This window comes from Haliotis asinina, chromosome 9, assembly GCF_037392515.1.
Source record: "Haliotis asinina isolate JCU_RB_2024 chromosome 9, JCU_Hal_asi_v2, whole genome shotgun sequence".
Lineage (NCBI taxonomy): Eukaryota > Metazoa > Mollusca > Gastropoda > Lepetellida > Haliotidae > Haliotis > Haliotis asinina.
Genome location: NC_090288.1, coordinates 39120477 through 39137240, shown reverse-complemented (window position 1 = coordinate 39137240; position 16764 = coordinate 39120477). Strand labels below are relative to the sequence as shown.

Genomic DNA, 16764 nt, shown 5'->3' with positions numbered 1-16764 from the left:
ATCTATCTATTGCAGTGAATCGCCATGGGCTGAAGGACAGTAAGGCTTTGATCAAGGCTGCAATAGGTGCTGACTTCCCCAAGACTGGCAGTGACACACCGGTCAAGGAAGGTCGTAAGCCTCTGACCAAGGCCAGCCTGAAACAGCCTCCACAATCCAACCTTGTGCCTAAGATGGCCTCTCTGTCCAACAAGAGCAACAACTCCTCAGGGGGCAGCAGCAGCAGCAGCTCAATGAAGAAATCTCACACAATGCCAGTGGTGAAAATGGAACGAATACCTGAACAGCTGGCCAAACGAACTCTGTCAGTGGCCCCTGAGTCTGGTACCAAACCAGCGCTCACCAACGGAACTATGAAGGCCAACTCCAGTGGTGCCCCGACACCCCCAACTCCCCCAGTATCGCAACCTACTCATGCAAGTGTGGTGTCTGTTGTCACTACTACTACTACAACATCGAAGAGCTCCATCAGCAGCAGCAATATGACTCCAAGTGCTACTACCACTGTGACACCGTCCTCTGCAATGACGACTGTCACGCCTGCCGCCCCCTCGGTGCCCCCTCCGACACCTACACCACCCCCTTCCATAGTCACTCCACCCTCCAGTAACAAGAAATCTCCAAAGGAGAGGAAATTTCTTCCATGCAAAGGTAAAGGATCATTTGGGTTAAGGTTGCAATTTAGTGTGTCATGTCCTTCAGACAGAGCCTGTTTATTTATACGACCTGTGAAGATCCAGGATAGAACTGATCTATAGTAACCCATGCTTATCACAAGAGGCAATTAATATGATCGTATGGTCAGGCTCACTATTGGTCAACTCATGTCATCATATCCCATTTGCATAGATCGATGCACATGATGTTGATCACTGTATTGTCTGGTCCAGACTGGATTATTTACAGACCGCCACTATATAGCTGGAATATTGCTGAGTGCCTATTTCCTATTTTCACTTGCTCCTAGTGTTCTGACTTGCTCCTGACAAACTGACTGACAATACTCTAAAGGGATCAATAAACAGTTGTGACTAATTTTTAACCAAAATATTTCTTTGGCTTATCAGCAGTGGGTTCCTTAAGATCCTCTTTGTAATTTGAATGTGTGGGTTCTCATAAGGAACTTAAAGGACCTCTGGAACAAAATCCCTGTGTCATCTTCCTGGTCTGAACATTGTTTAGGCCTCAAAACTTAACATTTTTTCAGCCTACCTCAGGCTTGTTAGCTTCATTCAGATGAATATTTTCAATTTTGTTGTAATTTCCAGATCGTGAGTTTGACCCTGACAAACATTGTGGGTGCTGGATTCCTGACATTGCTAAACAATGTACTCGGTCTCTCACTTGTAAGGTAAATATCACGGTGCACTTGTTCAGTGTTTCTCACACCCGTGAAGATGCGGGTTAGTATTGGTCTTCAGTAGCCCATGCTTGTCGTGGGACACGACTAAGAGTTACTGGGTGGTCAGACTAGCTTACTTGGTTGACATGTTATTGTATCCCAATTGCTAGATCAAAGGTTATGCTTTGATTGCTGGATTGTTTGGTCCATTATGTACAGATTGCCACTAAATAACTGAAATATTGCAGAGAATGGTGTCTAACTGATGGTGTCTAACAAACAATATTTGTGACATAAAGAAGGGTTAGAAGTTGATATTTTCATCTGTGCGTACCACCAATAAATATTGGAAATATCAGATTTCAGTGTTTAGATTCCATATATCTGTTAGCAAACTGCATGTTTTGAATTGTACTTGTTTGCTTAGAATATAGCACATTATTACCTGAATGACATGGTAGCAGTCATATCTTGTCTGATACGTCTTTACATCTGCATGAATGCAATCAATACCATGTCAACAATGTTACTTTCTTTGGTAAACTGATATGATGACAGCTAATTTGAATTTTTTATCTTCTTTAGACTCATGCTCTTTCTTTACGGCGAGCCGTTAAGGGAAGAAGCAAAACATTTGATGAACTGCTCAAAGAACATCGCGCAGCAAAGGAACTTCTCCTCAAACAGAAAGCTGAGATGGCAGCTAAGGCAGCAGCAGCCTCTGGGGGTGGGGCAGGGCCGGGGGGAGGGGGTAGCTCCAAGTCTGGTCATACCGATTCTAATGCTCACTCAAAAGATGGTGTCGCCCATTCCAAAGTGCCACACCAACCCTCCATGTCTCCCACTCAGAAAAACAAGTCTCATGCCAAGCCCCACAATTCAGTATTTCAAAGGTACGTTGTTAACCAATTTACATTGTTGTTGTGTTTTTTATCCAAAGTCTGATTGATCGATCTGACTAGCCTAAGAGACATGTGAAGGTGCAGGTTAGAAAACTGGCATTCAGTAACGCATGCTTGTCATAAGAAGTGACTGATGGGATCTGTTGGTCAGGCTCACTGACTAGATTGACACATGTCATCAGTTCCCAATTGCAGAGACTGATGCACATAGATTGTGTGAACAAGACTTGATTATTTACAGACCAACGCCATATAGCTGGAATATTGTTGAATGTGGCATAAAACAAAACTCACTCACTGTAGAATAAGATTTGGATTAGAATTGACCTTCATCAACTTATTCTTGTTGTAATGGGTTATCAGGGGTTCAGTCGCATTGACCTGGTTGACATAAGCTATCATATTCCATTTTGCATAATTTGATGCTCATGCTGTTGATCCCTGGATGGTGTTGTCCAACTGATTATTTACAGACCACCACTCTATAGCTGCAATATTGCAAAGTATGGCTTATATCAACACAATGTTGTATGTCAAGCCCACTGCAATGTTTTGAGGATGTTTGACTAATGGTTAAGAAGACATGATATCTGCTCACTGTATCAACATAACAGTGGCAGTGCATCTGACTGCATTAAAATAACATTCGCCTGCTGGAACATTCTACTTCCACCTGTGATATGTATGTTAAGTGAAAAGTAAACTTATGACTTTAATATATTTCCTCCAGACCTACCTCATCTGTCGCCCCGCCTTCCCAGACACATATCAAGGACGAGCCAACTTCTGTTGCTATGGATACAAGTGGTGGTCGTCTGTCGATGGAGGATGGAGATGAGGATCAGGACCGAGTGGATGCCACTTACCTGCCATACCACCCGCAACCTGCGGCTGTAAGCTATGGATGTTTGCTTTTTCTAATATTTTGTCTGAACCTGTGAAGATCCAGAATAGATCTTGTCTTCAGTAACCTATTCTTGTCATAAGAGATGACTAATGGGATCGGATGGTGAAACACGCTGACTTGGTTAATTCATGTCATAATATTTATTATATATATTTGTTTGTCTGGATTGTCTGGTCCAGACTTGATTATTTACAGACAGCCTCCATATATCTGAAATATTGCTGAGTGTAGCATTAAACTACAACCAGCCAACCATTTTTTGTCTGTCCAAAAGGTTATGGCATCTATCATGTTTCATTCATCTAGTAGCCTTTTTTTTTTCCCATTCCTGACCTGCCTGATGGCCCAGTTGTTGAAGGTGCCTCATTTTATTGTGTTGAATTACCTCAGATTAACAGATTAACAGATCACAGATTCATACGGAAGTTCCTCAACTTGTTACCACCATAGCAATAATTGCGGGTTTTCACTAAAGTGTCTTAGCTGTCATCAGTTTGTGTCATCCGTTACAGAGTAACAGAATTACAGTTCTGAGAGGCAATAAATTCCCTTCCCATAGTCATAAGTCTTCAGGGGTTTTATCAAATCTTTAAATATCTACACAGGGCTCAAACTGGTTGCACAGTGCAACCTAGTTATGAGTCTAACTTGCACAATGTGCAAGTCAAGTTTAGAGACATAAATCAACAGTATATCTCATCTATGGCACCGAAACACTGCTATTCATAAACATGTCTTGGCAATGACAGCTCCTTTAAACAGTGATCATCTCTGTCTCAGTGTTGCTATGGTTTCATGGGTACTAGATCGAGGACATATGTTTATTAGGGGATAAACATCATGTGTAGGCCCATTTCCGGGTGTTATTGAGTATTTGAAGCACGGGAATGCATTTGGAACCAACGGCGTCAGCCGGAGGTTTCAAATGAAATATTCCCGTCCCTCAATTACTCAATACTCAATTACTCAATAAATGGGCCAACACATGATGTTTATCGACATTGTAAACAAAAAAGTAAACCAAAGGGGTTTTACTGTGTGCACTCATTTACATCGAGTACGGGTACAGCAGTGAAGTGTCATCAGCTAGCCGTTTCAGCTAGTTCCCATGGTAGCATCTGGAGTTGCTCATTTGTGACGTCATTCTAACTTTACGTCACAATATGATTTGAATGACGTCACCACTGTTGATGACACAACAAAACAATTGTTTACGTGTCAATACACAGTGAATAGTCTATCTAATACCATTTGATCATGTTTTTCAACCAATCAGATTACAGAACTCAGTGACGTTTGGTTTACAATGTACACTGAAGCTTTTTAACACGCTACTTTGCAACTGGAATTTGGGTAGTGCAACTAGGTCTTTATCTTACTTTGCAGCTGCTGAAAGTAGGATAACATCTCTTAAATCGAGCCCTGCCACAACCTTCTTCTTTTAAAATTCACACTCACTAGTATGGTTATCATTATGTCATATGTTATGTGTTGTGGTTTCAGATGTGCCGGTTTGGTGCAAGGTTTAACGGAGGTGGGTGCTATGCATTTTCTCGCCGTGCAGACTATGTACGAGCAGCTTTTCTTAGTGCTCTGGAGCGCCACCTACATCCTCCGCCTCACAAGTAAGTAATTATTATGCCACTTATATAGTGCAGAACTGGCATTATTACTCAAGATAAATGAAGCTGTCTGGAGGTGCTAGAAGGTTAATAGTCATATGACTGAGCCCACCAGGTACCCTTGTTCTGCTGGGTGAACTGGTGCAATTTTGAACAAAGTCACCTGCCTCAGGTGAGACTAAGTGTCATGTGTAGTGGTTGTGGGGCAGGACATAAGTTCAAGATGTTGCCCATCAAAGATTCATTTGATTAATGACCTCAAGCCTATACATAGGACAACACACCAGCCCAACAATGGATGCATCGCAAATGTTGAGCCTCTGATATCAATTAATCGATGGTAGTCATGTTCATATATGATCTCATCTCAAGCATGTGATGATGACAATGCTTTGTTTAAATTCGGTCCCAAAGATTCTTGATAGTGGTAGAAACAACCAAATTGTCATCATACTCCCTGTGAATTGAGAGATCATTAATTACATCAACCACTGATTGTTTAGCAGACTGTGACATGACTTGATGCATCAAACAGATATTGCTTTCTCTTTAAATGCCATCAAACCATGATCGGTACTTTAGACTCCAAATACCTGTGAAGTTCCGGGGTAGAATAGGCCTTCAGCCACCCATGCTTGCCATAAAAGGCGACTGACTATGCTTGTCATAAGAGGCAACTAACAGGATCGGGTGGTAAACCTCACTGACTTGGTTTACAAATGTCATTTGTTCCCATCCCAGATCGATGCTCATGCTGTTGATCACTGGATTGTCTGGTCCAAACTCAATTATTTACAGACCACTGCCATATTGTTGGAATATTGCTGAGTGCAGCATAAGAGTAAACTCACTCATTCACTCGCCCACTTTGACCCCAAAGTATCGTTTCGAGGCCCTACAAGTGAAAGTTTGTCCTTGAACTTCTGTACATTAGTGATGAGTTAGACATCCAAGCATCAAGTTTTATGTTTAGAATGTTTAATGAAACAAATAATAATAATAATAAACAGGTGTTTAATGTCATCTGTTGATAATTTTCTCTGATCTTTCAGAAAACTGTGTGTGGAGTCCAACTTGCCAAAGGAACCCCTTCTGGTCACAAATTCCAAAGATCCCTATGAATTCAACATGGACGATGTCAGTGGAGGTTCTCATAACTTCATCGGAGTGATAAACTCTGCCAACAAAAGTGCTTCAAAACCAAAATCAAAGTCCTCCTCTTCTTCATCCGCTGTTTCATCCTCATCTAGTAGCAATCGGACTTCTAAATCTCCTCGGGATTCCGCAGGCTCTCGGAGTCCTGGGTCCTCATCAGGATCTGCAGTAAACACGAACCCTGCTAAACGGAAACGAAGCAGTGGCAGTCAGGGTGGGAGCGGTGGTCTGTCGTCAGTGACGGCCTCTGTCAATCCAACCCCAGCTATATCCAACGTCATCGGCACCATGGCAGCCCTCAACACTCACACAAACCCAATAACAGCCATTGCAATTCCAAACCTAGGTGGTGCCACTATCGGCCATTTCAATGCAACATTGACAAATAAACAGAACCAAGTGCCCAAGAATAATATCAATATCAAAGATTTTAATCTAGTATTAACTGGAATTGATTCTCTCAACGGCCAGTATATTACAAGTGCCCAGTTAGCTGATCTGACCACTCATCAGCAGGTTGTACCAACGGACGATAAAAACACAGTTCGCCGGAGTCGGACAATCAGTGGCAATGCTAAGACCACCAGTGGTGCCAAACTTACAAATAACCTGGATACGATAAAGACTTTACACAATAACAGTGTTATAATGTCCCAGAATGCTGTTCTGGTGGATGGGTTGCAGGGTGCAGTGTTAGCACCAGTTAACCTGACGACACTCAGCAACTCCAGCATGGCCACCTCGCAGGCTAGTCCTTCCACAGCTCCCAGTCCCATGTTCAGAACAGTAAGTGTCCTTGACCTCATATAACTGATATACTCTGGGGAACAGGGATCATGGATTGGTCTTTCTTACATAGCACCACAGTAAGACAGGATTTATCCTTTGATTAACTGATATAACTGTAATACCCATAGGCACAGGCATCAGTCTTTGTCTCATTCTAAAATGTCTCTGCAGCACAGTCACTGAGGTACACATGCAATAATTTCACTTGATAGAAGAACATCTGCACACAAAATATAGAAAAGACACTGTTAAAATGAATAACAAAAGGCAGTTTTGTACCAACAGTGGATTTGGAGGGATTTGAAGGTGGGTCAGCTTATGCATGAAGTAGAAATCTCACTGTTTTACAACTGCAGATGTCAACCAGTATCCAAGAGACTCTGATTTTGTTTCACAGTAAAACTGCACCTTTCATTCAAAATAACTGTTCGAAGAGCTACTTTGATATATACGCTTCCATGTTTGCATAAAGTCCTATTATTCATGCAATATATACTCTGCAGTTAAAGTTGGAATAATATCCTAGCATTGACTATGATTGTCCAGCTAGCTGACTGTGACAAAGAAGTCACTGCCACCTGACAGCCGGGAGGAACCATGAATGGAATCATCTCAAATTTTCCAACACAATGTAACCAATAATGAAATTACAGTTTTGTAAATTTGTCATTTATCTGTTACTCATGGTACATAACACGTGACAGCGAATCGGTGAACCTGAAATACATTCTACTATTTTTTCTTATTTATTATTTATTATCTGCGCTAAATGTGTGGCGGGGCATATAGTGCTAAGCTCCGTCCATTCGTACAAGCAAAATGGAATAAGTAAAGAACGGTTGCTACGTTCTTTTCATATTTGGTACCTAGGTTCACCATAGTATGAGAAAGGTGCTGATGAGGTTGGTGACCTTGGCCTTCATTTCAAGCTCACAAGGGAACTTTAACGTTTCACCGTTGTCAGTGAGATATCTCAAGAACCTATCTCTGGATTTCTTTCAAACCAAGTTTTGTCAAGGGACTGCTAGGTGTAGTCACATAATATTTACACAAAGGTAGTTTGTGTTTAGTTCTTGTCAGAAATCTTCATATTTTGAAGTTTTTCATTTTGGGAAACAGTGTATTTGCTGTTGACAGACCAATTTTTTAACATCTGCTTGAAATGTTCATGTCATTTTGTTGGCAGTGGATATTATTTTCAGAAACTTGACAAATGGAAGATGCAGTATAGTTGTATATCTGCTTGCATAAGGTTTTAAATTTTTTCTGCATTTCTATTTGTAGATTTATTACCTATTATTTGCATGATATTTCTAGAGCGTCGATGTGTGAACAACATATATCAATAAAGATCACGACGAGCCTCTGCAGGAGTTATTACAGGCTTCAGGTAGTATAGGGCTTGATGTTGAAGGGAATGTTTACATACACACTGTTGGACAAATGTTAATCATTTCATGGATTACAAAATTCAGTGTGCATCTCTTGACAGATGTTATATCATTTCACTGATTACCAAAAATGAAATAAATCTGTTGACAAATTTCCTTATGTGGTATTTAGACGCAGGAATTTATTTAGATCCTAACACCAGTCATTTTCTTGATAACTGTGTTACAATCTACACCAAAACATTGCTTTGACTACAATAAAGAAGTTATCTATGCATGAAAGGTGTTCGTCTTCACCTTAGGACCAGTCATTAATGGATTACTATAATCGATCTGTGTATCTTGACAGATGCTATATCATTTCATGGATTACAAAAAAATTGAAAAGATCTGTTCACAAATGCTATATCATTTCAGATATTTTTTGGACAATGTTTATCATTTTATGGATTAAGAAAAGATCTATGTATGAAAATATGACATGTCAGTACAAGGGAGTTCAAGTGTCAAGTAAAACAAAGAATCCTAAATTAAGAAAATAATTATTTGATCTGCTAATTAAAAATTCACAAGGCAACAACAAATTAGGACCTTGTTTTTTCTCACAAAAGCCTACAAAAAATCAGCAGATGAAAATACTGGTCAATTTATAATTTGTTTTTGTTAAGATGTTCTCAGTATAGTGAATTAACAGCTCAAATAGCTGAGATTTGTCTGATTAGAATATATTTATAATTCATTAATATGACATTTGCTGCTGTACAGGTATTGTGTTTTACTTATTGATCCTGGAATATGATTTAAAGTGTGAAGAAGACTAGCACTACATTTATCACAGACATTTTCTTTTTTTCTTTTTAATTTACAGTTGTTGAGTATCTAATGTTGGTAAATTTCATTTGGCGCTGACATTGTTTGTCAAAGGCTTTAAATGTTCGTATTTCCAGAATGAGTACTCAGTAACCATGACAACAACACCCACCAGTCTAAATCCATATGTGTTGTCAACATTGTGAGATATTCATGATTGTTTTGTACCACTCCTTCTCTATGTTATTCACAGTGGGATGGTGCAATACCTTGCCAACTGAGTTGCAAGGCTCACAGAATGTTTTGAAAAAAAACAGCTAACTTGAGGTTTAACAGATAAATATTGATCAACTTAATCACAGTTTAATACATAATTAATGTAACAATGCTGTATCCATGGTAATCATACTGCCAACATGAATCACATTTCTCATTATTAAATTTTCAATAACAATTTTTTATGCTGTTCATATTCTGTGACTGATTGGTGTTAGAATTGGTCTTAAGCAACCCATGCTTGTCGTTAGAGGTGATCAGGTGGTCAGGTTCGAGGATTTGGTTGACATATGTCATCGTATTCCAGTTGTGTATATCAATGCTCATGATGTCCATCACAGGATTGTGTGATCCTGACCTGATTATTTACAGACCATTGTCATATAGCTGGAATACTGCTGAGTGTGATGTTATTCAAGAAACAAACAACCAAAATACTCTGTGTAATGTCAACAATAGCTCCAGGTTCCAGTGTGATATGACACTGTCTTTTATTTTGAACACTCAGATTTGACATTGTTGTTCATCTAACAATCCTCTATTTCAGGATGCTCTCAGCCCCCACGTGTCACTTGCCTCACCTCTTCCAAATGGCATTGTCAGCTCAACATCAGGTAAGTGGACTATCGTGTTGTTTGTCTTTGAAGTCTTGTATATGTGAAGTGTGTAGCAACATTTAAACAGGAACACATGTCACAACATTTGTAATTATAGTAGCACATAAGCAAGAGCAAACGAGTGTAGTTTTACACCTCTTTCATCAGTATTTCAGCAATATCATGGCAGGGTACACCAGAAATGGGCTTCACACATTGCACCAGTGTTGGGAATTGAACCTGGGTTCTGAGCTTGACAGGCTATTGCACCACCCCACATTGTCAGGAGAGTGACACATGGTGATGAGGGGTGTAGCCTAGTGGCTGAAGTATTAACTTGTCTTGCCAATGCCCCAGGTTTGGTTTCCCATGGGTACCATGTGTCATGCCCATGTCTGGTGTACATTGCCATGATGTTGCTGGTACGTTGCGGCAAATGTTGTCAAAGGTCACTCACCCACTGACAAGTGAAACTAGTTGGTTTATTTATCTAATTAGCTATACAAGGATGATTTAACCTTTTGAGATTTTATGATAACAAAACATGGTTTGTCTGTTGCTTTCCTAATGTGGTGAGCAGCACATTGATGGGTTTTATGAATTGTTCTGGCCTAACTTATTATGGGACATATTCAGACCTTTGTTAAGTGGTAGTGAGAACCAATATCTGGCCCTGATTTCTTGAAACAAACTTAAGTCTGAGTTTTTTAACTAAAGGTTTTACTCAAATTTAAGAAAACCTTTCACAGAATGAACTGAAATCGATATTAAACTCAAACATAGTAGACAATTTGTGTTTGGTGAATAGATTACTTAAATTTATGTTTTAAATATGCCAAACTCAGTTTGAAATTCATGTATAAACTGAACTTTTTTTTTTAGAAATCAGGGCCAGTTATGAGAGTGTAAACAAACCAGACATTTTGGCGTATCTCTATTGCTGTTATATAACTCATGTGACTGTTGGGATTACATTTCCTCAGTAGAATACATCTTCTAGTAATCTTGTAGGTTGAGTCCCATCCAGGATTTGAACTCTTATTCTGTTAGAGACACCTAATCACCAGGGCCTCGTTTCACAAAGCTCTTGTAGTGCTAGGAATGTCATAAGTCAGTGTTACAGTAAAGGAAGTATGAATGCTACGAGAAAAGGCACGAGATCTTAGACTTAGAAGAGTTTTATGAAACAGGGCCCTGTAATGTTACATTTGTCCACTTTTTGTTTATAGTGCTTATGTTCAGTTTCGACTCACCATCATTGTAAATTAATGTTAAGCTTTCATGTAACAAGGCCATGGGGAATCCTACTGGTTAAATCACTCACTTGTGAACCCCAAACCCTGGGTTCGATTCTGCACATGAGTACAACGTGTGAAACCCTTGACATGATAGTGCTGGAATATTGCTAAAAGCAATGTAAATTATACTCATTACATCCTTTCATTTCAGACAAGTCCGGGACTAGTCAGCGACACACTGCCAGCCTAAAGCAGGGTCATAATAAAGTCATGAATCTGTCTCCCGGCTTGCTACAAGCCAACCCAGGCCAGCTGGGAACACAGCTGTGCACAAGTCAAGCCCTCACAGCTGCACAGCTGGCCCAGCTTCAAGTCAAACCGGGCATGCTCAACATGAAGGGCATGACCGGCAAGATTACCATGCAACCCATGTCAGTGACCATCCCGATAATGAACCCTGCCCTCACTGGTCAACAGGGACCCCAACACACGTTGCTTGTGACAACCAGTGCGGAGGATGGCACGGCTAAACAGCAGGAACTACACTTACAGCAAATATCAAATTCCCCATCGAATGTGATCTCATAGCACTGACAGGATAGGAGTTCAGCTTGCAATCATAGTCAATACTCGCTGGGAGAAGTCTAGTGTGAATTACTGTTCAGAGATGTCTTATTCATTTCTTTCCAAAGACATAGATACTTTTACACTATTCTGAAGAGGTTAAGATGCAGTAGCTTGATCAGGCATTCTGGTTAGAATATTGATGGTGTTTGACATTTTTTCAGTTACAAAGAATTTAAAATTAGTGTTCCAGTAATTTTGTGCATATGTTGAATAGTTAAAGGGAGAAAACAGACAAGGGAGGTAAATCTGTCTATATTATTATTAATCAGGGCTTAATCTGATTATACCAATAACACATTTAACTTACATCAGAGACCATATAGTAATCTATTATATTACCTCTGCTCACATAAATAAGATTTTTTTTACTGAATTTGGGGCATTGGTAGTCAACAGCAGTTTACCGAGTTGTATACCTTAGTCATGGCAGGATCTGCTGACTTAGGTTTGAATCCAGATTTGACTTTATACTATGATCCATGGTCTGATATCGTCATACCCTTGGATAATTGTTCTACCAAAGTGGAAAAGGTCAGTGACCTGCTACATGTCAGCACCAAGCTGATATACTGTGATATTACAAACCTTGTTCAAAACCTTGAACCCCAAATCAACTTACCCAGGTCTTGGTGGCATCTTCTCTGCCAGTACTTCCAAATCATTAGCTAAATCTCTTTTTGCAAATGTCAGAAACAAACTTATTCGTCATTATTTAAATTCTTCTCATGATTCTTATCACAGAAGGCATTGTAAGACAGCCTTGTTTGGAATTTTATTTAAGTACCTCAGTCTCTAATCTACTGATGTATCAGTGAGATTGGAACAGCTGATCCACTTACTGAAAGGAAATCAACTTGCTGTACAGAGTTGTGTCCCTTTGCTGTGCTCAGCCTCCCAAATTATTTTTAGTTTCGTAAGGCAATCATCATTCCTACCCACAAGTTTACAGACCATGGAATGCCTGAGATAATATTCTAAGTCATGTTAAACCTAGCTCACTCAGAATAAGTGTATTTCCTCAATGACAGTGAATCCTGCTCGGTTACGTGGACATCCCGTTTTGGAATTATCTGTAGTTACTACTGTCAGCCTTCAGAACATATCTCACGTCATGGTTGTTTGCATATCATAAATGCATACATGTTTTGTTTTTTGTTTTAAAAAGGCTGAAGTATAATTATATTTCAAATCTAGAAATTGTCTTGTCAGCTATTTCATTTCCATAATCAGCGTGATTATCTCATATTAAATTTCTTGACCAGTCATTTGACTGCTGTTTGTGTTAAATGGGATTACTTACATGAGGAAATATTAGGAATACCAACAAACAATATCTGAACTATGTTTCTAAATGAAAATTAGATTATCTAGGATATGTAAACTCATTCTCATTCTAGAACAATGTTCTCTGCAGTATGAACAACCATTTAGTCCCATGAATGGCCATGGATAGTGATATTGAATTTTAACAAACCGAGCTGGACTCCTGATGGTGTGAATGGTGTGTGCATGTTGATGTGTGACATCTGTGATATTGGTGCTGTAAGGGATGGGAGCCTGCATTTCAGGGTCTAGGGATGTGGACCCTTAGATGTGTTCTTGTCCACAATTAAGGACCTTTGTGATGATTGTGTTATGCAGATGTTGAAGCATCTGCCTGGAGGTGTGTACTCTTATGTGCTGAGAGATCTGAAGGTGGATACTGAGCAGAACATGGATTCCTAACAGAAGGCAAAGCAATTGAAAAGCATCAGCTAGTGATGCATGCAGTGATGAAAGAGATTTTGTAGAACTGTATTTTATGAGCAGAAGGCAAAGATTGTTATGATAGACATTCACAGCAAGAGGTGGACATCCTAGCAAGTGTTGAGCAGAAGGCAAAGCATGTAGTGATGGACATTCACAGCAAGAGGTGGACATGCTAGCAAGTGTTGAGCAGAAGGCAAAGCATGTAGACATTCACAGCAAGATTTGGATATCCTTGTGTTGAGCAGAGGCTGCACCATGGGCTCATCTATGCTGGTAACTTCTGTATCTTGAATTGCAGTTCAGCATAATTACTTCAACTATGGTGCAGGTTAACTCTTGAAAATTCTCTTGATATCAGCATATCGTTTAGTCATGGTAAAGTTTTCTCCATGGTACAACCGCTGCTATCTGCTTCACAGAGTCTGGTTTGAAGACAAAGAGCAAGAGAAGCTGTCGCAGGGTGAGCTGTTCAGGAACAATCATCTGACTGAGCAGAAAACATGATCAAAACTCTGTATCAAGTTCAAGGGCGCTCCTGACAATCTGTTAATCCAAAGAAGGTTGTTAAGTCCCAGATAAATACCATCAGTCCTTCAGGGCAGTATGGATGTATTGGATGTCTAGTGACAGTCTCCCTGCTGCTAGGAGAACCACACTATTGTGTCCAGATCCCACTGAACCTAAACAAAACAAGCAGTCACTTTGTAGGGGTGAAATGGTATATTCTTACCATGGTATAGGAGGTATTGCAGTACAAGACCTGCAGTTTGGTCTGTTTCGCTTTGGTATATGAGAGATGATCATATTCAGTGTAGGAAAGACAGCCCATCCCAGCATCCGAGACATGTGAATTTTGTGGAGGACAGGTTGAAAGAAAGTCTAGTCCGTCCTCATGTTTCAGCAAACCAATGACATATATATAATGATTATAATTGTTTTTAATATTGCCAGAGGATACTTGGATAATCGAACAGATATAATTATCACAATTGAAATCGATGAGATATGTTTGCTATAAGAACAGAGTTTTCCCCCTTAGCTTCTTTAAAACAAGTTTAGTGGAGGACAGGATAAATTTTGGCAGCACTTGGAAAAAATATTGTCTGACCAGCCCTGTGGACAGGCTAGATTTTCTACATCTTTCCAACACTGTCATAATGCAGAAAAGAAAAAACATAGATTTTGACAAAATGATTAAATTTCTAGACATTTTATGTTGGTTTTAAAAGGTGAATAAAATGATGGCACAAAAAAACCCCTGAAAATGCTGATTTTTTTCAAAAGCATTATAGTATACCGAATCAAAGGCAAAATACTGCTGCATACCATTTCACCCCTATCACTTTGTTAACTCACCGTTTGCTGAAAGATCTCCATCCACAAATATAGCAAATATCTTTTTGAAGCCACGCTTGGTATTAATTAAGAACACAGTATTATGAGAAAGGTTTTAAATTCCACCAAAGTGTTAATTGTCTCCAAGAAGTCTCTCTTGACTTGTCAAAGGTGTTTCAAAAGTCTTTCAGTCTGACATGATATCCAAATATACACAACAGACAAATGCTTTGATACAAAGAGATTTGTACAGGTGGTTGTCTCGCTCACTGTTGATTACTGGTCATGTGACAAAAATCTGCAGTTCCATTGGATAATATGTGTGCTAGTGGTCACATGACCAACCTGTAGATCTTGTGATCAGTGTTTGTTGTCTAGTGATCACAAGAAATATTTGTCATTATATCATAATGATATTATTTTCTATTACCTGTTGACATGGTATTTGAGCTGTGACCTTTCAAAAAGTGCCATCATTCTTTGAGGCCTTTATACCCGATCAAATGTCGCAGGTGTGCGACAGGTAATACCCACAATGCCTAGTGCCACGTAGGCAACAGACAAAGCTGATGCAAACTCCATTTCATACTAAGTTATTATATTGCTGCCAGGGGCAGCTGGATTGATAGATGGACAGGACTGGCAGGGGTGATTGGCACCATAGATGTGTACAAATTGATGGTGGATGAACATCCAGCCAGTGCTCAGTTGGTGATAAATATGTTCTGTTTCAGGGAAAATTGGATCATAGATATGCATTGTCATGATACTGCATAGCAAATTGTACGAATCTTGTTTATAAATATTGCTTTTCTACATTACCATGTTGTACATTTTGATGATGATGTTGATGATAATGATGATGATAATATGCTATTTGGTTGAAATAATGAAAAATCTCCCATATAACAAACTAATGAAATAAATTTTCATCTTCATAAACATGAATTGAGTGTTTGTGTTGGTTTGTAGCATGTAAGACGTGGTTTTGGTGTTACATTAACACTTAGACTATGAAGGGAACATATTTTACACACAGAAAATGATTCCTACGTGAAATTAATAGAATATAATAAAAAGAATCCCAGAGACTTTATTCATTTTCAGAAACACAAACTCAGATGTTCAAGTCATACATCGACTGTATTGAGCATATTGGTTTGTATGAAAGACTTGGCGTTAGAGAGCATTAGGTTATTTTTTGTTGCAGATCCTAAATATTCATAATTAATATTGGCTCACCCATTCCAGTGTTAAGGTGCCATTGCTCCTTACCAGCTGCATATATCTAAGGGCTGAAGGCCGCATGGGTTGCCTAGTCTTGTAAGGTGCCTTAGTTTTCAGGATGTCCATGCTGTTGATCACTGGTTTGTCTGGTCCAGACTCAATTATTTACAGACTGATGCAACATAGCTGAAATATTCCTGAGTGTGGCATTAAACTAAACTCACTCACTCACTCACTTAAATTTCAGTACACATATTCATCCCTCAGACATGCCTAAAACAAAAACACTTCAGACTTTTCTCCCAGGAGTCAAAATGCTCTCATGTAATTAGAAAATGGGTAAAATCAGCATTAAAAGCAAGGTAGGGTAGGGCCCCAAGTTCCTCTGTATATTTGTTGTGACCTTGCTCAATGCATGCTTGTCATCAAACTGTAAAGTGAGACTGCTGTCAAACAGCTTCAACACTACGTGACTGATGGTCAGTTGGAAGTTGGAAGGCCACATAAGGTATGGTATGTATTTGCAACTTCTTTAATATTTACAAAAGGACCTTTCTGGGCTACCCCATGCCCTATCATTCATCGGAAGATGGGGCAACGATTAGCCCAGAAACATTGTCTTGTAAATTTTAAAGAAGTTGTAAGTTCACACCATTCGTTGTTACCTTAAACACTGCCGAGGAAGAAAACTCAAATACCCTAAATGATCTGCTTATGTGGTTGTTCTGCAATGGTGCATTGGTTGAAAAGAACTGTGAAGTCGTATGTGTGACTGAACTGTTGGGAGACCAACTGTCT

At 39.4% G+C, this 16764-nt stretch overlaps 1 protein-coding gene across 2 annotated transcripts in view; it reads left to right on the top strand.

The window, feature by feature from the left end:
- LOC137295852 (ataxin-7-like protein 1) overlaps nt 1-15687 on the top strand; it is a 38340-nt gene extending 22653 nt beyond the window's left edge. The window contains exons 4-12 of one of the 2 annotated variants that reach the window (XR_010957607.1): nt 16-651; nt 1269-1351; nt 1928-2235; nt 2975-3137; nt 4655-4776; nt 5826-6714; nt 9742-9808; nt 11240-13677; nt 13824-15687. Coding sequence is in view for 1 of the 2 variants with exons in the window: in XM_067827406.1 (XP_067683507.1) it covers nt 16-651; nt 1269-1351; nt 1928-2235; nt 2975-3137; nt 4655-4776; nt 5826-6714; nt 9742-9808; nt 11240-11616 (2645 nt within the window). In the remaining variant the exon portion in view is untranslated. Of the gene's footprint in view, nt 1-15; nt 652-1268; nt 1352-1927; nt 2236-2974; nt 3138-4654; nt 4777-5825; nt 6715-9741; nt 9809-11239 lie in introns of both variants that reach the window. The other variant, XM_067827406.1, reaches the window with a different exon arrangement.
- The last annotated feature ends 1077 nt before the right edge of the window (nt 15688-16764 follow it).